This window comes from Crocodylus porosus, unplaced genomic scaffold (assembly GCF_001723895.1).
Source record: "Crocodylus porosus isolate Cpor-Errol unplaced genomic scaffold, CroPor_comp1, whole genome shotgun sequence".
NCBI classification, from domain to species: domain Eukaryota; kingdom Metazoa; phylum Chordata; order Crocodylia; family Crocodylidae; genus Crocodylus; species Crocodylus porosus.
In genome coordinates this window covers 89,891,763-89,918,412 of record NW_017728931.1, presented here as the reverse complement: position 1 = coordinate 89,918,412, position 26,650 = coordinate 89,891,763, and the positions used below count along the sequence as shown (strand labels likewise).

The 26,650-nt window shown below is 44.2% G+C and overlaps 1 protein-coding gene across 4 annotated transcripts in view; it reads left to right on the top strand.

Annotated features, from left to right (window-relative positions):
* Positions 1-26,650, top strand: part of TMEM117 (transmembrane protein 117) — a 415,971-nt gene that overhangs the window by 193,330 nt on the left and 195,991 nt on the right. For all 4 annotated transcript variants that reach the window (XM_019543346.1, XM_019543349.1, XM_019543347.1 and 1 more), the window contains one exon: positions 15,230-15,329. In XM_019543346.1, the coding sequence (XP_019398891.1) occupies positions 15,230-15,329 (100 nt within the window). The remainder of the gene's footprint in view (positions 1-15,229; positions 15,330-26,650) is intronic.

Here is a 26,650-nt window from a genome sequence, read left to right as displayed (position 1 = left end):
CAAATTGGATACTTATCTAGCTGGGATCCTATGACCCCAGCTGACTTCCTGCCCTTTGGGCGGGGGGCTGGACTCAATGATCTACTGAGGTCCCTTCCAGCCCTAATATCTATGAAATCTATAAAATCTGGCAGCACAGTCAATTACTGTGCTTAAATACACTTGTAGACAGTGACGTCAGGGTTAATTTACTCCAGCTCAAATTGAGCTTTAGTATGTTCAGTTACATTAATTGCATGTGTAGACCCACTCAGCATCTTTTAGCCAACATGAATAAATCTAGACTACTTTGCTCCAGGAAGCCAATTTTTTTTATCTTATTCATATAGATTTTTTCAGTACTGTTCCATACTCAGAGCTTTCCTATCCCCTGGAAAACATCCCAAAACTCTTCCTTAATTGTTCAGGTGCCCTTCTTCCCCTCTTAAGTACACCCTCTTAATGACTAATAAACCTTAAATGTTTTTAACATTGTGCTGGAGTGCTTTTCTCCCTGCTACAATTACAAAGAGTATATTTTCTAATTTATTATTTTCTTATACCTCTAGTTATTGTGAATAATATCAACACAGTAAGCCCTGAGTTTTAGACATTTAGGATTCAAACAGAAGTGATATTTTTTGCTTGATCTGGCCACAGAAAGCAGCTCATAGCTGTGACCAAACACAAGTGCACAGCTGCAGACAGCTTAAAAATGGCCAGTCATGTGAAAATCTAAGCCCTCATTGCATGAGATATCAGATAAGGACATTTCAAAATGTAGCATCTTTTGTAACTTATGTCTGCAGAGCAACTAGCCTGTCACTGTTTTCAGAATGGGAGGGGGGAAAGAGAGTGGAGGGAGTTCAAGCCTGGGGGGTTTTCAGCTCCCCTCCCATTTCCCCCCTTGGAGGGTGGAGCGGGGGTATTCCCTGAGGTGGGGCGGGGCTTCCAATTCACTCACCCCACCCTTCAGCACTGGCTGGGGAGCCCCAAGAATGAGTTCCCTTTTCTGTCTTTCCCCCCTCCCATTCTAAAAACAGTGAGCACTGGCAGAGAGCCCTGGCCATTGCCATGGGAACTTGGCTGCAGGCTCGCAGCCCCAACCAGATTCCCCTCCCCCCGAGAGCCAACAGTGAACTTCAGTTTGGTCTGGGATAATGTAACTCAGAATGCTTTGCAGAAATCATTCTGAGTTACAGCTGGGAGCTGCATGTCTGTCTGCATCCTTCATTTCTCCTGCTGGTAGTGTTTCAGTGCTAATGTCTGTTTATGAGGTAACAATGGCTTATGCATCCATGTCCAACTTAATATTGATGTGTCCCTTTTACTGTTTCACTCTGACAATTCATTCATCTTCTGCAGTGTTTTCCATAAAGAATTCCTCTGAGCTAATGGTACTGTTGTCCTACTTGCCCTTTGTTCTTAAGGCACACTCTCTTGGCATGTGCAAGTTCTTGCAAAATGATATAATCCATTCTAGTTTTTGCATCTTTCTCCAAGTGCTAGGCATTGTCTTGGTTCATGGTGTTTGTCACAACATGTGCAACTCCATGTGTTGTTTTTGTAAACATTGAGCTCTGCATGCCTTTCTGCCTTTGATCACTCTTCTTGTAGTCTTTTGAATTCTCTAATATGCCCATAGTGTCAAACCACTATCAGTGCTCCATAGGGTTCAGTCTGAGCTGGGTGATTTCTTTAGCTTGGCAAACTGTAATTGCTATGTTAAGGGTGAACTGTCAGTCTTCCAGGAGTGTCTGAGGTTTTTTGGGTTTTTTGTACCAGATCCCACTCACAATCTGGTCTGTTATCTGGGGCATATTTACCCCACACATTGTAAGATTAACTATTCAGCCTTACATCGTTCACATTTTCTTCTGTGTTTTCACTTTATTTTTTATTCTTTTTAAAAACATATCTAACAGTTTTTATTTTTCATGGAATGTATTACTCAAATATCTGCAATAGTTAACTTCAGCTAAAATTAACTAAATAAAAAAATCAAGTGTTTCTGAAGTAGATATGTGAAATATAAAGCTATCTTCTGTCTTCCATCTGAATGACACACATAGCTTCTGAATATAGAGTGAAACATAGTCTAAACCTCTATTTGTCCTCCACATTTCTGGAGAGTTTCAGCTCTTGTTGGGCTTTGAACTCCTCTATTCTGTCATTTAAGAGTATTTTCTTAATTTGTTTTACCCCTGGTATTGCATGCTGTTCAGCAATCATTCAACAGTCAAGGACTATGAGAGAAGCTTGTTTTGATCTGTGTCTGAGTTCCGAGTGATCAGGACTGTGTAACATCAGCCTCTGTATCAGACACCAAATTGGATCTTGTGAGAGTATCTTAAAGGTAGTTCCCTATGGTACCGGAGAAAGATCGTCTGGTTCACAACTGTACCAAGTATAGCCATCTCCTACCATCCATTGGGTGCATCTACACTTACAAATAATGCATATGAATAGGCTCCAGAGTTTGAATGTGTCCTTGGAAGCAAAAAAACTCTGGAGCATATTACATATGGCAGGCTGATTCCCTCCCCTCTGGAGGGGACCCAGGGGTTCAACCTACCAGCCCAGGGCTGCTCCAACTGGGCTACGTGTACATGAGTGGTGGGGGGAGGGGGAGAGTGGCTGAGGTGTGAGGGTGCTGTAGAAGGACTGGCTGGGGCATGAGGGTGCTTCAGTGCAAGGCTAGCCAGCAGGCCATACTGAAGCACCTTCATGCTCCAGCTAGCCCTGTCTCTATTTCCACATGCACTTCCATGCATGAAACAGTACCACTGCAGGGTATCACTGGTCTACCCTGCAGCAGCAATTATTAGTCTACTGTGATCTAATGGGGTTGCATGTGTGACATTTTAGCGTGGAGCTAATTAGCTCTGCAGTAAATGTCTCATGTAAATGTGCCCATTATTATTAGTTCATTAAGTGTTCAGTGATGCTCTTGCTGTAACAATCTAAATAGCTGTCCTGTGATCTGGAGTACCAGTCTCTGAACTTCCACACCAATTAGACAGAAAGCACAAAATGCAGTTCCTGTTGCATTTTGCAGGTCTTCTATGGTGGCCTATACAGGGACACTGTAGAAATGCTTTCCCCAGGACATGATGTGCATCTCTGGCAGTATCTGATAAATTCAGAACTAGCAGACTGCAGTGCATTAAGTATGAAAATACTCCTTTGAGATTAAACCTGATATTAATTATAATTTACATTATTTCATCTTTTAAATTCTATACTTTTTTTTCCCTTGAATATCCAAATTAGTACTGCAGAAGTTATTAAGGCTACGGGATAGATAGTCAAGAAGGAAAAACAGTGTTTTTCTGTACTACAGCCCCAAGTCTAAGCTTACAACCAACTTTCTGGTCAGTTCTCAAACTCTTATTGTCAACATAAACCCATCTTTAGTGACTGTGTGGCCGGAGAGCCCACTTAAAAGTGCTGAGACTCAAAAGGGGTTGCAATCTCTAGTTTGGGAATGGCTGTCTTAGATAGTGGAGCACAGTTCTGATGCAAAGGGTAAATACCGTGGTAAATTTCTGTAGAGGCAGAAATTTAGAATGCTTAGTCTTGCAGTATAATGAGTTTTCAGGTTCTTATATCTTGCTTATAAAATTAGTATCTAAAGGTGCAGCTACACTGTGGACTTCAGCTTTGTATAGACAATAGAGGTAAGTTTAAAGGATTTAGCTCAGGTACTAGTGGTCTAGCTGCAGTAGCAGAGTCCAGTGCCAGTTATATTTATTTTGCCAGCAAAAACAGTAGAGTAACTCATGCTGAGCTCAGTGCTACTGTAGCTTGACTGACTCTGGTACCCAAGCTACACCTTGTAAAGTTAACTTGTGTGACTATATTGAATCTCTAGTGTATACATGCACTGAGCATTAACTATGAGTATTTGGTTATCAGTGGGTGCATCTACATGAGACACTTTACTCAAGATTAGAGTAAATTACTGCACAGTAAGCATCACCATCTACACATGCAGACACTTACTGCAGAGTAATTTGCTCTAATCGTGAGTAAATTTGCTACCTGTAAATACAAGAAGAAAATTTACTTGTGAGTAATTACTGTACAGTATGGCACAAGTAGATGATAGATTGGGAGCAAATTTGCTCCTGGTTAGCTGAACAACAGGGAGCAGGAGATTGCTCCCTGTCTGCAAGAGCTGCCTGCAGGGAAATGTTTGGGAGATTGCTTCTTGCCTGCAAGGAGATGATTGTTCCCAGCTCCAGTTCCACAATTGCGGAATAAGCTCTCAGCTCACAGTCCATGTTTGGAGTGGGGGCTGGGAGCTCTCTGTATAGAAAGAGTTCCCTGCCCAGCCTGGAGCTGGCTGGGACCTGCCCCTGACCAGGACATTTTCCAGCCAGCCCTGGGCTTTGCATAGTAGTCTGCATATGCAGCCTGGACGTGGCTGGGGACTGTCCCATTTTGGGCATGTGCAGACTCCCCTGTGCAGTGTGGGGCTGGCTGGGAACTGTCCTGGTCAGGGACAGATCTGAGTCCCGTGCTCTGATCAGGCAATCCAGGCACAGGGCTTGGAAAGAGTTGTAGGGGAGAGGCAGGTCCCAGGCCTCTGCCCTAATCCACCAGTGGGGCAGCTAGCAGCAAGCTTCTGGCTGGGCAGAGAATGCCCCCTGCCCCCGATCGGGGACCTGGGGCTAGGAGCTCCATGCTGCCGGAACAGGGGGACATTGTCCCCACCCAGGCTCTGGTAGCAGATCCCACCCCAGGAGTGGACAGCTTTCTTCTGGCTCTGTGCTCCCAGTCAACTGCTGGGCTAGCAAGCAGCGGGAGCCTAGAGCTGTAGGGAGCTAGTATAGTGCCAGAGGGTGTGGGAGAAGACTACTGCCAGGAGCAGCAAATCTTCTCCCATATCTCCACACGTGTAGATGCCTGCCTGGGATGTGTTTACTCTAGAGTAATTTCCTCTAAAGTAAACCTACCCTGCAGTATTTGCATATGTAGTCATGCCTGGTTTAGAGGTACCTTTGTCTACACTACCAAAAATGGGACACAGTTCACCAGTGGTACAGTTCTGTCCACACTATGGATAGTAGTAATATGTAGGTTTGGGCTTTTTAACACCACTTCATCTAACTGTTTTCTGAGCTTTGACCAAATAGCACAATGGTAGAAATCTGTGAGATCTAGCTTATGGTATATTGTTTCCACCATAGCTGCCACTCATGGCAATGCATCATAAAGGGCAGATAGGGAATCACAGGTCCCAAATTTTTTTAGTGTGAATGCAGAAAAAGTAGAAGTTCACAGACTTGAAGCTATCTTTTCTTTATTTAAAAACACCATCCTTAATTAGTGATATTTCATGTGAATTCTGCAAGGAGAGCTGGTCTCAACTTATGCATGTAAGAATTCAGTGATATTAAAGCTGGGTAGTGCTATGAAACTTTATTCCTGGGTGGTCAAATAATTGTACAACCTTAAAATAATGTAGTCAGTATTTTAAGTTAACTTTCAAGGTTTAATTAAAAATTAACAGTATCTCAGTTTATTTTTCTTAAATTTAAATAAAGATCATATTCCTAAAAACCCCTTGAAAAGCATCTATTTGTATCCTTAAATCAAAATTATTCAGAAGAACAAAGTCTTATTCTGTTATTATTATGCCAGTAGTCTTTAAAAGGAAATAGAAAGTAGTGCATGTACATTGCAATTTATAATGAGGTATGACTGTGCCAAATATTATTTTCCTTAACGTAGTAATTTGTTATATTTTAAATGAATAAGCACTGTTTACAGATATACAGAATGATGTTGCTAGTAGCTTCTTTATAATAATTTACTCTTTTAATTATAATTTAAAACCTATCACAATTTATATAAAGATAATGATCTCTCTCATTTTAGCCTTAATTTATTTTAAAAATTGACTGCATAATTAACAGCAGATTTTTATACACTTAAATATACCCTAGCATTATATGTGTTTGAAAGTTAATGTCATGAACTACACTGTGAAAATGGTAAACAAGTGTTCTCTTGGGGGATGAGGGGCTGTTACTCAGCCATGCCTCTATAGGACCACTAAAGCAAAATCAACCCAGAGTGAACATGGAATATGCCTCACACCATTCAACTTAAATAAAATCTACTTTATTAATACATTAAATGTATCAATAGTTTCTACATAGAAGACATGTCTACATGAGATGCCTAAATATGCAGTAGCCTAGTTTACTGAGCACTAAGTACACTTGTCAACATGTGCATATACTTACTGCACAGTAAAAACCCTTAATAGTACATAAATTTTCTACTTGCAAATGCAGATAGGAAATTTACATGGTATTAGTTACTGTGCGGTAACGAACATGTAGACCTGACCCGGGAGCAAGTTTGTTCCTGGTTCAGCCCTGCTACTGAGGGCCAGCCTCAGGCTAGTCCCGGAGTTCTGGGCTAGGAACTTTTCTGCCCCAGGGCTGGGCTGCCTCAATGACAAACCCTGACACAGGCTTTAAAAGCCTGCAGGCATTTTGAGCCCTAGGGCACACCACCAGGGAGCCTGAGGGTATTCCAGACTCTGTGTCCCCTTGGGCAGGCCACAGCCTAGCTGTGCCAGCCTAACTGCACCCCAGCACTGCTGCCTGGCACCACACTACTCTGGCTACCGTGCTGTTCAGGCCTACAGGATACTGCAGGCTGCTGCAGCCTCCAGCTAGGCTTGTCAGCTCCCAGGCCCAGCTGCAGGCAGCTTTTGGCCAACAGAACCATCTCCACCTGCCTGCAGCAAACCCCCAGCAGCCTGCCCTGAGCCTATAAGTGCTGTGGGGACATTGCCTTTGTCGTGTAGCTGCCAGTCCCATGCTGTGCCTCTGTGCTGGGTGCTGCAGGCAACTGTCCAGGCCTGGCAGCACTGGGACAGCTGTGTGGGGGCCCAGAGAGCTGGTATGGGATCCTGGATGGCATCCTCCTTGATGACACCAATTCATACACCTGTGCCCATGCCCATGCCCTCCACTTGGGACCCGAGCTGGTCCATGGAGGAGACTGGTGACCTCATGGCACTGTGGGGTGAGGCAGAGGGGCAGGCAGGAAGACGGGAGATGGTGCAGAACTTTATTGAGCAGCCCGTGTCTCTGCAGCTAGATGGGCATGGGCCTGTCACACACCAAGGAATCTGTCAATGCCAGCAGCAGTGGTCTCCTCAGGTGAGCGAGGGCAGAACATGTAGTGCAGTCACAGGTAGCCTCCAGGTGGTTGCAGAGGTTTCTGGGAAGCACAGGCTTGCCCCCCACGCTATCATAGCTCAGGGCTCTGTACCAGATATGCAGGTGTACCAACGACATCATGGCCATCAGTAGCAGCAGGGCGTAACAGGTTGAGCACCCTTCAGTAAACAACTCCTCTTGCATGCCCATGACACATGCAGCAGGGGCATGCTCGAGGCACAGTGCTGGCATGCCAGGGGGCTGGCCCTAGGGTGTCCTCCCTGGAGAGGCCCCTTCAGGGAGGGCAGGGTTAGGGGCAGCTCCTCATTCCAGGCATCTTGGAGCCCCTTGCTCCCTGAGGCAAAGCTCTGTGGGCTGGGCAGCAACACAGGAGAGCAGCTAACCTGTAGTGGGGGTGGGCAGCAGCGGGGTCTGGAGTCACAACAGCAGGTGCTTCCAGCAGCCTGGCCTGTCTCAGCCTGGGAGTGGGGTGGGGGAGGCAGGTTGCCAATGGCCAGCTCCCACTGGGCCAATGACCCCAAGGAAGCAAGTAGGGATGGGGAGCTTAGCTGGTGGCTGCCTAGGCCAGGGCCTGCTTGCCCAACTTACCATGGTCATAGAATCGTAGAATCAAGCAGGTGCAACTAAAGCTAAATGTGACAAGCTATGCTAACAGGGCAGCAAGCTCTATGTTGTAGAGGAGACTTTGTGCAAAGAGATGATTGAAAATTTCATTTTTCCCCTTTTCAAAACAGTAAAAGTTATTCATAGATACTAGCCTCAAAATTTTTACAAAGCCAAACAGATTGCAACAAAAGAAAAGACAAAGCAAGTAGGTTCATTTGACTTCAGCATCCACCAGACTCCTTTGGGATCTTTGTTCAGATTTTAGCCTTGTTGCACACCCTTATAATTTTGTCTCAAAATAAGTTTGGGGATTTTTTTATGCCTGTGTTCATGAAGTCAGGTAGTTACTAAAACAAGTTTTAACTCTCAGGTTGTAGAACAAAGATAAATATGTGAACTTTAAATGATTAAAAAAATAGAATACCAGTAAAATTTGGTTTACTTTAATTTCTAGCCATTGGATTTTTTATGCCTTTGTCATTAAAGTTGAAAATTCATCCTATAGCAGATATTTTCTCCATGTGTAAGTGTCTGTACACAATGATCAAGTCGCTTCTCATTCTTCTTTGATAATCTGCCTTATATGCAGCAGTGTTGCTTGGCAGCTGTTGGCTGGTGTCTTTGACCCCCTAAATATCCCACACTGCACAGTGGGCTGGATAGGGCCACATAACACCCTAGAAAGACATTTCTGACTCTTATGCCACAGAAGCAAAATAAACAGCCTGATTGCCAGACATGTTGAGTACCTGTAACTAGATTCCTTGTGCCTTCTTCAGACATTTACAACACCTGTGAAAAATAAACATGTTTTCAAATCAGAACAGTAGTGTATTACACCCACATTGTACAAATTAAAATAGCAAGTAGTTGGGCCTATTGAATTTTTTTGGTCAACCCTGGGTGTGTCTACATGTGCATTAATGTGTCTTGTTTCTGTGCATTAAGTTTAGTATCTCTAATATGAGGTACTAATTATATGTGCAGTAACCAGTGCAACTGTGCAGTAACACCAGCTATACAGTCTTTTTGTGACAATGCACAATAGACTAATTCTGCTGTGCATTAGAACATTAGCATGGCTTTTGGTATGATGTGCTAATGGACAATAGAATTAGTCTACTATGCATTGTCTTGTATAAACATCCCCCTGCGTACTGCAGAGATCATTGTGCATTTTGTTAACAACACACCCATTTCAAGCATGGAGATTGGATTATTTTTGGTCTTAGAGGAGAGAAATGGCAACAGCTTGGAGGTGTTAAGAATAGACAGTGGAATAGAGAAATTTAACATTTGACAAAAGCATTGGAACAAAACAAGTTTACTTCACAAATATATATGTACCACTTTCAGTTCTTCCCACCCATAAAATTAATTGTCTTCCTGATTCTATGGGATACATTTAAAATTACTTTTAACATTTTTGTTTTGTTTTGTTGGGTTTTTTTACAGTTTAATAGGAAGTTTCAGCCAACATTACATATGATTCAACTGATTAACACAATAGGAGCCATTATGGCATATTTTGTTAATGACATGCTTAAAGGTTTCTAAATGAGGTTTAATCAAAGAAGCCATTCAGGTGTGCCACGCCAGACATCTGCACACTAAAAGTGTTCATAGGAAGTTGTTATCTTAGGCAGTAACCTACAGTTCATCGATAAAGTTATAGGCTTAGGTTCTTCTACTGGATGTATACAGGGAAATACTTTACATTTTGAAAGGGACCTGTTCAATTTGCAAAAATTCTACGCTGGTTCATGTTTGCACCTGCACCAATCCAATTGCAGAATCTGGCCCATAAACTTCTAGAGTGGAATTATATTTCCCTCTGAGCATGCAAGTGTCAGATTTTGAGTAATGTAGGTGACATTTTTGGCACTTATGCACAGGTAGCAGTTCTATTTCCTGGCAGTATATAAGTGTACGTGTGCATATAGACTGAGCATGCCCAGTAGGTTACATACTGAATGGGCAGATACATGGCTATGAGCATATGCTGTTCATGGATGCACACAGGCATCCACATCCCAGGACCCATGAACATCCTCTCTTGTTTTATTCCCAGTAGCAGAGAGTGGGAGTTAGCTGAGTTAGTCTGAAGTCAATCAGAAGGCAGGTAGATATATGCCTTCATATGCTAACTAATATAGTGTGTCTGTGTGTGTGTATGTGTATATGTGTGTGTGTCTTTGTGTATACATACATATGTATATGTGTATATATATGTATGTATAAATATGATGCATCTGACAAAGTGAACTTAGGCTCACAAAAGCTTATGCTTCTATATAACTACATACCCAGACATTCAGGGAGATTAGGGGGTGGTTAGATTGAGTTAAAAATAGCTACCCAATCTCAGGTAAGTTGGGCTGGGAGGCTAGAGGGGAGCTTGGGGTGGGTTGGGGGGGCAAACAGGCTCCAGGGTGGATTGGGGCCAGGTGGGGTCCATGGGGGGAATTGCAGGGGCAGAAGGGGTTTGTGGGGGAGATTCACCAGGAGCAAGCAGGGTCTGTGGGGGGATTGGGAGGGAAAGTGGGGTCCACAGAGGGGATCAGGGGGCAGACAAAGTCCATCAAGGTGGTTAGAGGGCAAGTGGAGTCTATGGGGTGGGAGTCAAGAGATTGGTGGAGCAAAATAGAGTCCACAAGAGGGATTGGGGGGATCAGGGTACAGGGGAGTCAGTGGGGGTGTTGTTGTGGTCCAGGAGGGTTTGGCAGGGTCTGTGGGAAGATTTAGGGAATGGGGGCTCTCTCCCCCACCCCCCAGGATCAGGGGCTATTTTTAGTCCCCTAACCTCCCCCAAATGAAAAACATCACCCCCAGTAAACCATCCCCCCCACCTTGGCTGCCCCTCTGCCACCCCACCTTACTTGCTCAGCACCTGGCACTGGGACTGACTTGCAGGATGGGGGAGTTATGGGCTTGAGTGGGGGAGGGCAGGGGGAACTGGCTGGTCTGCAGGAGGAGCAGGGGGCTCCCCAGTGCTAGGGAGGAGGTAGGAAGAGCTCAGTCCTGGGGCTGGAGCCAGTGGCTGGGGCAACCCTGTGCCTGTGCTAGGAACTATACAGAAGTTCAGGACAATTCAACTGGTCTAAAAATAGCTGACCTGATCTAAGTTAGGTGTACCTCAGACATGAGGTTAACTTAGATCAGGTCAGCCATTTTTAGACCAGTCTAACTGTCCTGAACTTCTGTATAGTTCACACATAGATCTGCCTAACTAATGCAAGGTCCATACCTAGGCAAGCTAAGTTAGACTGGGAGGAATTTTTAATGCAGTCTAACCTCCCTCTAACCTCCACAAATGGTTGTATCTAGCCCAAGTGGTTAGGGCACTGACCCAGGAAGAAAAGACCCCTGTTCTAGACCCCACTTAATGAACCTGTATCTCCAGCTTCCCAGGACAGAATGCTAACCATCATACCACAGGTCAGACAGTATCTAGATCATTCTTCAGCATGCCTTTTGAAGCTGGTCCCCTAGGTAGCCAAGATGGGAAGATATTAGGGGTGTGCAAAGTGGGCCCTATTAGATTCAGATTTCGCCCAATTCAGGGACAGTGATTCAATTCATTGATTCGGATCACTGTCCCTGACTATTTGACTGACTCTACATCTGAAGATTTGATGCTGATGCAGAGAATCAGTGATTCGGACATAGACACAACTTTAAATGTTTTTTCTGCATACCTCAAGATACCAGGTGGCTTGTGAACGCTGTGATGTTGGGGCTGATGGCGTGTCCCACAGGAGCATGGGGGGGGTCCCCACATGCTTCCGGGTTCACCAGGGAGTGCACAGGGGGGCCCCCTCACACCTCCCTGGCTTGGTGACCATCCTCAGGGGCACCCCGGGTACCCCCCCAGACCCAGGAAGCACCAGTTGCTGAGCCAGGGGCAGTGTGGAGGGGCCCCCTGCATGCTCTCCAGCAGACCCGGAAGTGGACTGGAAGTGCTTCTGGTCTACTTCTGGGTCTGCTGCCAAGCAAGCTGGGGACCCCCCTGCATTTCTGTGGGACACTGCATGCGCCCCAGCATTGCAGCATTCATGAGCTGCCTACTACCTACAGGTATGTAGAAAAAACATTTAAAGCTGTGTCTATGTCCAAATTGCTGAATCTTTCCAAATCTCTCCAAGTTGATTTGGAGGGTTTCAATTCAATTTGGAGAGATTAAAGGGTCATCTGATTTGATTCAGAGATTTGGCCACTGAATCAGGCCGAATCTCCACCGAATTGAACCAGGGACCAAAGCTTCATACAGCCCTAGAAGATCTGTGGAGCCAGGAAGAAACATGTAAGCAAGCTAGAGTATGTGTGGTTTGGTGACATAGCTGCTGTTACCCTAGAAGAGAATGAGACCTGTATTCTAGCTTGGGGCCTTGCTGTCAATGGTTGCATCTACATGTGCAGTTAGTAGTGTCTAAATTTACTGTGCATTAAGCTAATGCTCTCCCCATTCCAGCCTGCTTTCCCTAACAACACACACCTCCTACCCCCTCCCCACCCCTAGCACCACTCTGAGGCCAGGCACATGGTTGAAAGAAAAAGCTTTATTCCCCTCACAACACTCATCCTCATTCCTCCCCCCTCTCCCTTCCCTCCCCAAAACACTGAGCACCTTCCTTTCCCCCTCACAACAGAGCCCCTTACACCTCCCCCCCAACACAGAGCTCCTCTACTACCCTCCCCACCCACCAACAAAAAAAAACCCTCTTCCCAAGTGAAAACTATTTACAATAGTCTCAGGCTCTGTCTGAGGCCTGGACTGGGGGGCTGTGGGATGGGGCACCTAAGAGGCAGAGCCCAGGGACAAGGTCCCAGCACCCTGGTCTTGGCCAGTCCCCCTGCGGGGCTGGGAAGGTGCAGTGAACATGGCAGACAGCAGGCTCATCCATGGGTGATTCCAAATAGTGTCCTTAAATATCCATGAGTCTCCCCTTCTGCCTGCCTGAGTCCCTTTGTGGTGCCATGCCTAGCTGGGGACACAGGGCAGGCCTGGGGCTCCAGTGGGCAGGAGGCGCCGGAGGACCTCTTCCCATGGCCAGGCAGAGGCCTGCTGCGGGGTGATGGGCAGGACTCAGGGGCCTTGCTGGGTGATGGACAGGGGCCAGGCAGTGGGGGGCATGGACACAACTGCCAGGCCCAGGAGAGTATCCAGGGTCCAGCGGTCAACATCTGCAGCCTCTATTGCCTGGACCTGGAGAGCCACCTGCCGCCAGAGGCCCTTACATACTCTAGGGCCTTCATCCGTGCCCAGTGCCCCTGCTGCACCTGGTCCTGCACCTCCTCCTGGGTGATCTCCTAAGCAACATCCTCCACCTGCCTGCAAAGACAGGAGACACTGCTGGGAGTGAGCAGCAGCAAGGAGCAAGTGTTGGCCCTGCTGCCAGATACAACCAGGCAGCAGCCCTGGGGAGATCTGGGCTGGGCAGGGGGTGCAGCAGGCTGTAGCCCTCTACAGTACTCACCTGTGGCCAACCAGCAGCTCTGACTAGGGGACAAGACTGGCAGAGGCAGCCTAGGTCCTGTCCAGGGCAGCACACAGAGCCTGCAGCCCCTTTTATAGCCTGCAGCTAGGGGCCGCCAGAGAGCCCTGGGGCTGGGCTCAGGGTGGCCCCCCCTAGTGGCTAAGAAGAACTGGCACTAAGGTTAGTGCTGGGTCGCATCTACACATGCATTGCTGTGCTTTAACTAATTGCATCTAAATCTGATACCTGTTACTTGCAGGTATCAAATGTAGTTGCTATTAGCCCCTTTAACTGCACAGTGAGGGTGCACACATGTAGACATGCACCCATACTGCAGAGTAAATTAGGCTAAGGCGCAGTAAAGCAACTTCTGTAGACATGCCCAATGAAGGCAAAACTTCTCCACTCCACTGCCTTTCATTCAGTTTTTAAATGACTATTAAATACAAAGGGAAGCAACTCAGTTTCCAAAAACATGCAGAGGACTCAGATAATGCTTTACTTCTTACATGGTTGTTAAAGCTTCTTACTGGAAAAAATAGTACACAAATTCAATCCCCCCTCTAACTGGGGTAGGGGGCCACAGGAAGGAGGTGGTGCGCTAGAACCCAGGTCTTAATCTTCCTGCTCGAGTGTTCAGATCAGCTAGCTATTAGGCCTAAAACATGGGCATTGCCTTCCTCCTCCTTTATGGGACTTGCACTCAGATATGCGTGTATGTAATTATGTATGTGTGCACTGTGCAGGGTAACAGGCAACAGAATCGCTACCTGTGCATAAGTACCAAAATGCGACTTGCTAGACTCAAGAACTGCCACTTAGATGTGCAAAGAGAAATAGAATTCCACCCCTGGATACTACAGGACTTTGTACATAATATGTGTTTAGATCCTTAACATTTGCATAACAGATTATTCAATTTCCCAAGAAATTGTTGCAGTCAATTTGGTTAGCCATCCACATCCCCGAACATGAATTACATTTGTATAAGCTACGTCTCAAAAACCCTGTAAGTACATATTTACTTGAAAAGATACAGTGTAATAGTCACTGTGATTTACTGTTGGTGTTTATAGGAATTAATGAGAATAATCTTTTCTTTAAAAATTAACAAAAAACCTATTAATAATGGAAGCGATCAGACAGCATGCTGTGCTCAAGAAAGCACATTGTAATTTAGCATGGGAATATGTGCTTCCTGGCTTTTCCCACTGTATAGAGCTTTACATGAATGGCAGATTGTGATATGATGTCAGAAACTCTGTCTTCTCCACTATTTAAGCAAAATGGCAAGTTATTTTGGTCCAGTATTTGAGCAGAATGAGTAGGGTTGGGTGGTGGAGTTTTTTGCTTGTTTGCATTTTCAGCTCTCAAGTTCTGTCTAAAGATAGTCCAATATGTATAAATATATATTTCCTTTGGCTTTTAAGTAAAGCATGTCCATGAAGATTCTGAAATCTAACAAGAATATGAGGCAGTCTTTGTGCTATTGTATTACAAGAAATGGATAGCATGATTCGTGAAGTCAAAAATCAAGTAGTTCAACTATTTTTGTAGAGTGGCTCAAGGTCTTATTTTATTTGAGAACTCCAATTATTCAAATACTATTTTTTTAGCTTAAGGAGAGATGAAAAGTTTAAAACTTTAGTTATATTATCCAGAAGCTTGTCACTATTTTAGTTACAAAACAAGGAAAAGAGAGAAACAAGAAAGAGAGAGAGAAAGAAAGAACGGAAGGAAAAAAGGAGAAATGGCTATACAGTTAGATTCACTTTTCCATTTCTGATTGGAATTGACCGTTGTAGGTTTAGTGCTCCATCAAGACTTTAAATCTGACAGAACATGTGATTGTACAAAAGCTTGACACTTTCACAGTTAATCCTATCTTTCTCACTAAAGCAAACTGTAAGTCCATTAAATGAAGGTATGTAACCTTCAACCTATGTTTTGTTTTCACAGAGCATATATTATAACAGACTTCATGGGCATCAGGAATGAAAGTTTTATGAAGGTAGCAGCAGTGGGAACTTGGATGGGAGATTTTGTCACAGCATGGATGGTAAGAATTGTAATACTATATTTTAAAAGTAGACCAATATGCTTGTTGTTTTCAAAGGAAAAAATTAAGCTTGAATGCCTTTAGGTAAAATCAGTGTTTCCACTCAAGCAAGTGGAGAGGCAGCAGATGCAATATTGAAAAATGGCAGAATATGGCAACAAGTTAGGAATCCAGATGAATTGCTCTTGTGATGTCAGTAGGAGTTTTTCCATTGCCTTTTGTGGAAGCAGAAATGGCCCCTTTCTTTGCTATGAAACAGCAACATGGCAACATACTTTTATGGAATCAAAAGATAATGAGACAATCTCCATATCTAGAGAAAAGGAGAAAAAAGAAAAAGAATAGACTGAGTGAGCTGATTCTGGAGAAGAAAAAGAAAGAGAGCCAGTCAAACTAGTCAGAACTGGTCAAAAATGTAAGTCATAGTCCCAAGTTGATTTGAGAAAAGCCCTTTCAAAGTGGGACTATCAATTAAAATGGCCTCAAATTTAGGTTTAAAAAAATTAACTGCTAAAACCTAAATCCAAAAGCAAAGCATCTCACTCCAGAAGAACAGTTCTATTCAATCCATGGAAGCAGATAGTTCTCTCATGCTCTGAATGTGCATTGTATTGCCAGAACACGTAAGTACTAAGTAGGGAGTTGCCAACAGGTAATACTAATCACAAAAGTGTGTCTGAGCTCTTGTATCTCAATCAGAGATATGACAAAGTGCTTCTACCATGGGGAAGGGGAACCAGGAGGACCCAGTAAGCTACTGGTTACTTTTTCTAAACTCAGTATCTTTTTCTCAGTAAGCTCTACTCAGTTTAAGGGGGTTGAAACCACATTTACTTCCCAGCAGAGTACCTTCAATTTCATTGAATAAGTGTAGGCCATAAGACAGGCCAAGAGCAGTGAGAGTTAAATTCTGTAAGTCTAAAGTTCTTTGGAAAGCACTAGAGCAGGGGTTTTCAACCTTTAAGGAGTATACCCCTTCTGATGGTAGTGGCTCAGTGCAGAGCGGGGAGAAGGGGTGGTAACCGGACATGAAGTGGGAGGCTTGCATGCAGCGACACATGGTGGTGGATGGCGGTGACAGCTGCTGCATGCTAGCTCCCCCTGCTGCGCATCTGGCCGGCTACTGTGCAGCCTGCAGAGGGGAGCCGCTGCCCCTCTTCCTGCCCCCACCAGCCCCTAGCACCTTTCCAAGTACCCCCGGGGGTACACGTGCCCCCCTGGTTGACAAGCCCTGCACTCGAGTGCATTAGAACATTTGGAATCTCATCAAGCCCCTTGGGATGTAAGGATCTGTACAACCTCCCATAATAGATAAGAAAAGTATGTACAATCAAAGCCTGGTACATATCCGGGAAGAAATGTAACAATGTTATTAAAAAAAATTAATTTATCAGCAAATTGTAAGGTGTATTGAACCAAGTGTGATTGATCATGTGTGAGCAATGATGCAGGCTTTATGTGTACTTTTAAAGTATAAAAAGAGTAAAATAGCAATCCACTTTGGATTTAGATTTAACCCTGAACTATCTCTGCTGTCAGCCAGTCTAATCACCTGGCTGAATAACAGGTACCCTGAATAGCTGTGCTGCATGCTTATCTGAATCATGTTGCTGTAGAGCCTTGGGGACAATAATAATAAGTTACCTTGCATTTACCCCAGGTAAAAGCAAGCACATGAACAGTTATCATGGAGTAGCTGATGTAACTCACACCCTTTCATGCCTTGAGGTAACTTGTTTATGTGCCCATACCTTGACTTTCTCCCTGTTCATCTTCCACCATCCATGTATTTGAAGCATATTCCATAACAGCTGTGAAAAGAAAAACAGCATCAAGGTTCTTCAGCATATTGTTCAACGTCAGTGGTTTGTCCAAGACAAATTGCACTCTACGAAATGGTGGCCATGAAAACCAAGCACACAACAAATCATTCATCTGAACAGACTTAGAATAAGAGCATTGCAGAGCTTATCTGTGGACTGACGTTGACATTTAATGTACCTTTCTAAGAAGCCAGTAACAAAATTCATAGCTGCATCTAAATCTCATTAGCATGGGCCTTCTTTTGAGTGCTTCTATAGCTTTATGGAGCTATACAGTTTTGAACATGCATCATCTGTCTTTGAACTGAGAAGGGTTGTGGCTTAGGATTCAAATGGCAGATTAGATATTGGTCACAGTACATTAGGCAGTGTTCCAATTTTTTAGATCTTTTTTGTCCATTGCCTCCCCAGCAAGTGTCACCAAGAAACATGTAACTGTATGTACTGTCACATAAGTCATTGTGTAAAACAGTTAAATGTCTGGACTGTTACACAAATGACAGGGTTCAGAGAGCATTTGAGTTATAGGTCCCTTTTCTATATACACCTCTCTTTCTCTCTTCCCACCCACACCCCTCATTACCAACCAAATAAAAGCAAGTGAGTTATGCACTTTAAATTGTTCTAATCTTCTTTACCTTCTAAAACAGTGAATTTGAAGCAAGATCAAGGTGGGGGAAATGTAACATGAAAAGGAAAACATTTTGCAACTTCACTTCAGGTTTCTACTGATTTCTGTTAAAAAGGCCATTTGATTTTAGAGGCAGCAAAATATCTGTTTTGTAAAAGAGATATATTATTGCATGGAGCTAATATCTAAACCCTTACAGATTGGTTCTCTCTGGTATTTTAACTGTTTAAACTATGAACAACAATTGTCAGTGCAGAAATTATGAAGTGTCCAATTTTATGAAATGAGCAAATTCTTATGAACCCTTTCAGATATCTGAATTCACATGTGCAAAGCCTCATGTCAAAAGATGTCTGTGAGCTTGCTGCTGTTAGGTCTTATCTCCTGTGAAGCTGCTATTGCAAAGTAGAAGAAACAGTTGACAGTCATGATAGTGCTTTACGAACAGTGGAATCAAAGAAACATCAGCAGCTGTGTCATCAGGTGGCAAACTGAGGCATGGAGTCAGGAGAGAGCAGCAAACGTACTTCTAAGTTCAAAGCTTTCCTTATGCTCTAGTGTTTGTGGGGACAAAAAAGATCCCAGAATTTTAAAAAATTATACCATTGTATTATCTTAGTGACCATCAATGTCTGTGTCCATGTTGGCAGCTATAGTAAATCATTTTACATATGCCCAAATGTTGCATCATGCTGTTAACTCTTTTGGAAGTACTAAATGATGGCACAGTAACAGACCATACTGTGCCGTGCCGGCAGCACATAGTTATTTTTAGCCGCTATGTCGCTGTAGCAACACACTATACTGAGGGAGCGTGTTGCTTTGGCAACATAGCTGCAGCATCACAATTTGTGCCTGCTGCCGCTTTCTCGCCATAGCGTGTAGGTATGGTGATGTAGAATCACATGTAGATGCACCCAGTGTTGAAGATATATTGGAATGACAAAAGTGATTTTTGGGCATGTTTTATTCTGTGAAATATTCCAACCTTGGCAGAACTATGTAAAGAAAAAAAATAAGAAAACTTCCAGTTTTGTTGGTGATTCAAATTTACTGCAACTATTACATTTTACAGTGTAATAGACATTTACAATAACTAACAATGTGTGTGTCTACCTGTGCATTTACACTGCCCCAAATTCACTGTGGTGTAAGTTAAGCCAGAGTAAGTGTTTTTGGGTAGGTGTCTACACATGAGGAGATTGGGGAACAGATTTGCTCCTGGTTCCCTGCAGCCTGGCAACAGGCCCCTGAAGCCACCGAGGTGAACACTAGGCTCCAGCTGCAGCTGCTAACATCTAGCAGACCTCTTTAAAAGCCAGGTCCACTCTCTGCTCTCTGGCCAGCCTCTTCCTTGCTCAGGAGCAACATGCCAAGCACAGGGGCAGCATGCAGCAGCTTTCTCCTCAGCCACTCTGCCTCCCTGTGCTACGGCTGCTCCAGCCCCTGCCCCTGGCAGTGATGACCAGTGCCCCATACTTCTGCTGGCCACCGCGATTGCCCTGCTGGCTCACCATGCCAACTGCTGCCTAGCCTACCACTGTCTTGCCACACCCAGCTCCCCCACATCTAGCAAGCATCTGCCTGGCTGCAGCATGCTGTCCCAGGGCCATCACTGCCACTGCACAGCTGCTGCTGCCAGGGACACTGATGAGGGGCTTCAAGATGCCACTGCTGGGGCTGCTGTCACCCTCCTGAGCCTCCAGCCCCACCACCTCTGGGCCTGCCACACCAGCCAGCACTGGTGGCTGTACCAAGTCCAGCATACCTGGGGTAACGAGAGGCTGGATGGCTTCCACATAACCCGGGCCATCTTCTGGGACCTGCTCCAGAAGCTTCAGCCCCACTTTGAGTGGCAGGACACCGGCATGGACCTGTCCCTCCCCACTGACACCCAGCTGGCCCTTATGCTGCTGGAGCTGGCCATGCCCACCAGCCTCCAGTATGTCAGACACCTGTTTGGTATGGGAAAGTTCACCACTGGGGAGGCCATCCTGGAGGTGTGCAGGGCCCTCCAGACATGCTGGGTCACACTGTGGTCTGTGTCCACAACCCCTTGGTGGTGGTGGCAGGGCTTTGCTGTGTACAAAGTGTATCCTTCATCTCTTGGAATGCTCTTTCTGCCTCTGGTGTCCATCTCACTTTGTTTGGGGCTCCAGCCCTTACCATCTCAGTCAAAAGCACCACTAAGTCTGCAAAGTGAGGTACAAATTTTCTATCATAATTTGCCAGTCCCAAGAAAGCCCTCACTTGTTTGTTTGTTTGTTTGTTCGGTATACTTGTTTTTTCCTCTGCCTGTCTGGCTGATGTACTTTATAATCTACAGGCCCTACTTGGTGTATGATTTCATAAGGTCCCTGCCATCATGCTAGTAACTTACTCTCCTGGTCAGGTAGGAGAACCAATACACAGTCTCCAAACTCAAACTTCCTTTCTCAAGCCCCTCTATCGTAATAGGTTGTTTGTCGCCCTTGAGCCTCCCTAAGATTTCCTAAAGCTTCTCTTCGTGCCAGCTCCAGACATTTTCTCAGTCCCATATTGAACCAGGTTCTGGTCTTTACTTTGTTGTTCTTCCCAACTTTCCTTAATCCAATCAAAGATTCCTCTTGGTTGCTGTCCATATAATAGTTTGAAGGGGAGAACCCTATTCAGGCTTGGCATGCCTCTCTTACTGCGAATAATAAGGTCAGTAACAGCTGATCCCATTTCTGTGGGCTCTCTATCATGAACTTATTCAACATCTGTTTCAAAGTCCGGTTAAAATGCTCCACTAGCCCGTCAGTTTGGGGATGATATACCGTGGTCTTTAAGGGTTTAATTCCCGGGTTTTACTCACTCCCTCAAACATGTGAGATGTAAAGTTCATTCCTAAAGTTCTTAGGGAGCTCCACTCAGGAGAATATTTTAACTCCTCTGCCACCTTTGGGGAGGACACTGTCTGCATAGGCACAACCTCCGGATACCTCACTGCATAGTCCAGGAGGACCAAAATAAATTGGTGCCCAGCACTGCTTCTTGGCAGTGGCCCCACAATATCCATTGCCACACACTCAATGGGAACTTCCACCAAGGGCAGTGGTACTAACAGAGCTCTTGGAGGATGACTAGGGTTTACTTTTGGCACACAGGACAAGATGCACAGTACTTTGCTACTTCTCATATTAACCCCAGCCAAAAAAACCTTTACCGAATGCGAGCTTCTGTCTTGTCTGCCTCCAAATGTCTGCCCATAGGGAGTTCATGAGCTACTTACAGTAGAGCCCTTCAGTATCACCGAGGTACCAGCAATTGTACTACTTCTTCTCTTCCAGGTTTTCCACCCTTGACTCTATACAGGAGATTGTTCCTCACCTCGAATTGTGGAGTTGCCTTCATCTGTTCTGGTCATAGCACCTCCCCATTTTGCTGAGCTAGATGTTCCTGGAATGCATACCGAAACCCTTCCTCTCATCTCTGTTCCAATCGGAAGTGCTCATCCTCCCACCTCCTGTTCTACTTCTTCATCTGATGGAGGTCATTCATCCTTACCAGCGAATACCTCAGTCATAAGATCATCCTCAAATACCGCCTTGGACCTTACTGTCTTACGTCCTCTTTTTCCTGCTTCCAGTGGCCTCCAGCTGGGCCTTCTCCTGTCTCTGACTCTTCTTCAGAGGTTTTCCCCCTAGTCCAAATGGGGTAGTGCTGTGGGGACCCTCTAGTTTTTCTCACCCATCTCAAACTATGTGTCACAGCCTCCTCTTTCTTTTTCTCCTGGGCTATTACCATCAATAGCTCTGGCCAGTCACATCCCAGCATCATTGTTAGGGTAAGGGCTCAGCTACTCCGACTAGTGTGTATTCTTGCCCACTTGCAGACTAACCCACACTCTGTCGTGTCTTTGGGTCTCCCTGCACTAGCAATAATTATCTGATCTGCAACTTACCTTTCTGTTCTGGGTAACACATCTCTCTGCACTATTGTGTGTGATGAGCCCAAATCCAACATAGCACATATCTTCTGTCCTTCAAGCCTGACATCCACTGCTAGTGCAGGCTGTTCCTCTCCTGGCTCAGAATGAACCCTGGCACCATAACCACAAACACCCTCCTGGGGTGCTCATCATGTTTGTATGCCTCTCATCATCCTTTCTAACAACACCTGTTGTCTTTCTGTTCGTTCCTGCAGACCTTGGACTACTTTACACAGGAGTCACAGTACCTGTTGTTGTGCCCCTAAATCCGAAGCTAGGATTTGCCCTGGCTTTCTTGCCTTCTCTTTGGACCCAAGTCTTCTTTCTTTAATTCAGGCAAACCATCGTTTCAGGGTACACACTACCATAGGAAACTTCCCGGCCAATGCAACAATGTAACAGGTTGCCCTCCCCAGCAGCATTTTTTTGGGTTTTTTGTGTATGTTTTCTATCTGCGGCCTATGAGGGGTGCCCTTGAAGTCCCTTAATGCTTCTCATATTCCACTTTTATTCGTCTGCCATGTCTTGATGTCCTCTGAAGTTGTCCTGTGGGGGGGAAGGCAAGTTTATACTGCACCTTTTGAAAGATTGGCACAGCTTCTGCTCTGAGTTGCCTGACCCATAGATTTCTAGAAACAGTCTCAACAAGTCAGAAAATCCCCTGTTGCTGGGGACCCATTTTGATTTCCTCCCAAACAATATGTGGTGTGGCCACCTTGCAGGTTCTCACTCTTGTTCCAATATGACATGGATCCTCATGTATCCCACAAGTGACAATATACTGTCAGAGCTCAGAAGGTGGATGCTTCCACCCAGGGGTGACTGGTGCCTCCTGAGTCTGGGAGGGCACAATTTGTGGACAGGCCTAGAGGTGGGCCAAAAGTTCCATATCCACTCCTATACTTCTGTGCCATGGTTTAGTGCACCCCTCTCCACAATATGCCACCAGCCCACATACCAAAAAAACTGCCCCGCTTTCAGGAGCCAATCTCAGGGGGTGCACGTGCCTCCTTCCCCCTGTCCCCCCATGCCTCCCTTACCAGTCACCTGTGCTCCCACCCATCTAGTCTATGGCAACTCTCCATAAATTGTCTCTTCAAAAGCTGCAAGCCTTCACTCATTTCCTGGCCCACTACCACCCTAACTATTCCTTCACAGGTCTTTCAGTTTAATTGCTTTGTCTCTTTGGAGTATGAAGTTGCAGCAGTCCTTGTCCCTTGGTTTTGCACCATTCATCATTCATTTTCCCAAAATCTCACCTTGCTGCAAGGCAGTCCTGAAATGTCTCTCATGTTGGGTGGGGTTTGGTACAGGGAACCAGGTATACCTCAATCTCCTGGTCCCTGTCTAGGGCTCTACCTGGTTACAAGTTATTGCCTGCTATTCCTCCCTCCTCTCATACAGCATAAATCAGCCCTAGGGTCCTCTTTCTACTGTTCAACATTCGTGATTCTACTCACCAGGCTTACTGTACTTTGTCAATTCAGGCCTTTTTAGCCACTGACCTCCAGATCTGTGGCTTCCTTAGTAATAAGCCTTCTTTGCCTCTAGTGTTTATCATTACAGAAAGCTCTCCATAGTCTTTAGTGCTATACGTAGCCTTCCTCAACCAGGCCTAGGTGTTTCAGGTCTTGTCTTCTGGGCTAGGGAAAGAAATTATGCATAAACCAGTATAAATGATTAGAAACTGGTTCAAATATGTAACACAACAGAATTTCAGTGCATGTAAATCACTTTCAAAATGGCCAAAACTGGTTTAAGGTAAACCTGGATGGATGTACTATCAGACTTAATTGATTTAGGTTAAATCAGTTTATTGAACTTCGGTCCCAGATCCCCTCCAGATTCAAATTAACTCACAGTCCCCCAGCATCCCAGGATGTTTTGCACTTTCCCCACAAGCTGTCCCTTACAGGGGTGGACAGGCTAACCTTGGCCCAAGCTATCTACTTAAGCAAAGCAGGGAGGTGTGCTCTAGCAGCCCCTGCTCCCCCGCAACTTCTGGTCTGGGCCATTGTAGGCATGTGGCTATATTCCCAGAATCAGAAGTGAAAGTCTGTTCACTTGTTTATTGGTTCAATCTACGCAACTTAGACTAACCTGAATCGATTGAGCCTTGAGCTTTTTGACTGTCTGTACTCAGTCCTGCAGCCACAACCAGCACCTCCTGTTGTATGCCCACAGGGAGCTGTCCAGCATCTTCTGCCTAACCAGGGAGCTCTACTTTCTGCACTATGTAGGCTGCAGCTGACTTACTTCTTGGCATGGGCAGAGCTGAAAGTGCTCTTTCCAGTCTTCAAGAATCCTCTGCCATGACTGCCAAAGGTGTATCATTATATGCCAACATAATGAGGATTAAAGGCCTCACTATTCAATCAAATAACAAAATTTTTTGGATATAGGAATTTGATTAGCAGTAACTGCTGAGTATTATGTACTCTTAAGTAATGTGTGTTTTAATAAACCAGTCCCCTGATTTAGCTTTTTGATCTGTCTCCAGTAATTGTAAGACTCCTTTTCTTCTACTTTATCTGTCACAAGAAGAATGTATTACTTAATTTTACAGTGAATTCATTTTTAAAATAATTTGGCATGTTCTGTTGGTAAGCACTTGTTTTGGGTTTTTTTACATTATTTTAAGATACTTACTTGTACTTGCTTTGTTTCCATTGTGATTCTGAAACACTGCATTTATTTCCAGAACATAGGAACACAAATTGTTAAAATGTTTTTCACAGTACTTCCCTTGGGCTTATTAAGACAAATTTTAATCCTTGTTTGTTCTCAGTCAGGTATATCTCTCTCAGCTTCCTAGATGAATGAGTTTCATAGACAACAGGCTAAAATTAGGTTTATTTCTACTTTTGTTTTTATGTTGTTTCACATGTTATGTTTTGTTATGATTTATTAAAACAAATTGAGCAAAGAAAGTTTTCTGCCTGATTCTGGAAAAAACTGTTAGGTTCCTGAATATAGCCTGTAGTAAAACCTAATACAGCTCAAATGGACAGAAATCAAAACAGTGGAGTGAATGAAAGTGAAATCTCTTTTACTACAGGGCTGAATGCCAAAAAAAGATTTTTAATGCATTGCATTTCAGTTGGAATGTAAAATTCCTCACCATGTCTTTGTTACCTAGAAGCAAGATTTGAACAGCTGCAACTGCTCCTTCTAAATTGTGTGTGTGTGTGTGTGTGTGTGTGTGTGTGTGCGCGCGCGCATTAGAGAGAGTAATCTGTGTGTCCACAGTATGGGAAGTAAAGGAAAGGAATCTGTTCTGCATAGTACTATATATTGTTTTATTCACAAACTGTGGAAGAGCCACCATTTTGCTGCACATTCGAAGGCAGTTTGGGGAGTCCTGGACCCTGGAGTGACTGACATCATCTCTAACTCATTATTCTGTCAAGAATTGGGCATGACAATTCAGATTATGATCAATGTCAATCTTTTTGATTGTTTCCCTTCCACTGGCATATCAAATGACAGAATAAAACTGTAATTGAATTTGCAGTGGCATCTGAAATACAGTAACACTGCTGCACTTCAGAGGTGGAAATGAAATTAGACTGTGAAGCATGAAATGGAAAGAATGGAATGGATGAAATATGTTGCTAAACTCACTTAGCAACACTGCTCATGGATATGACTAATGACCTCATTGGAAGCAACAAAATTCTTCCCATTCATAGGAGCAAGAACAGTGTTGAGTGCCCTTTTTGTCCTGCATATTTTTCTTTTCTTTTCTTTTCTTTTACCTTTTTTCAAAGCTAAATCCAGTTTCTGAGGGGTTTCCCAATTACTGTAATTCCTGGTGTTCTCTAGCTATACGTACCTATTTAGAAGCTGCAGTCAGCTATAAAAGATCAGAAACTTAATACACCAACATTTTATTGGGCTGCAAGAGGACTTAATCTCCTCTTAACTATCCAGTAGTACAAGACCAGAAAATGCTAAAAATAAAGAGGGGCCATATAGTTATGTAACTTACCTAGGCAAAATGGAAATGAAGTCAGCTTTTCTTGATTGTTGGAGCAAAAGCTGGTAAGAGACCTGTTTTAATGTCTGTTTTCCTGTTATCCAGATGATCAAAGAGAACATGTACATATTGCCCTTATAGATGCTGCTTTATCCTGATTCTAGGATGTAGCTTGTTGTCATGAAATTTGTTCATCATAGTAAGTTTTTGTATAAGTATTTTTCACAATAACCCAGGAATCACCTTAGCAGAGCAGACTACTATTTTCCCTAGTGTCCTGCCTTCTGCAGTGATCAAATAGATGTTCCCATGGAAGTCTAATCTTCTCCACAGTGCATCTCAACAATATTATAAGCTATTTCTGGAGTTTATAGCAATTTCCTTCTGACCTGAATCTTAATATTTGATTATCTTTATCTTAGACCTATCTGTGCACTTTATTGGTGGTCATAACAGTCGTAGAGTTTCACACCCGTAATATCCTAAAGTCAGCTGGTTCTGAGATTTTCTAAATATGGATCAGGATGGATGAGTCTTAATGAGAAGTGTTGAAACATTCTGTTTGCCAGATAATGTGGGTGTGAAAGATATGGCTGTATCTTTCTCAAGCTCTCTCAGAAGACAAGGTGAGCAGGAGGGCTAGTGACCAGAATTCTTTGTAATGGAGCAGGTATCCAGGTTGTAGCCATACTGATCTAGAGGCAAAAGGAAACAAAACAGCTCTCCTGTGAAATATGAATTTTTATTTCTGTCTAGGAGAACTTTTACAATTTGTGCTCTCTCCTATGCCTGACAAAGGGTGTAGTGCCTGAAAGCTTGCAAATAAATAAAATAAATCAATAAAAATAAATAAAATAATTTGTTTGCAAATATCTAGTTGATCTAATAAAAGATATCACCTCTTCCAAGAATTCTGAATCCTTTGGTATTGGAACA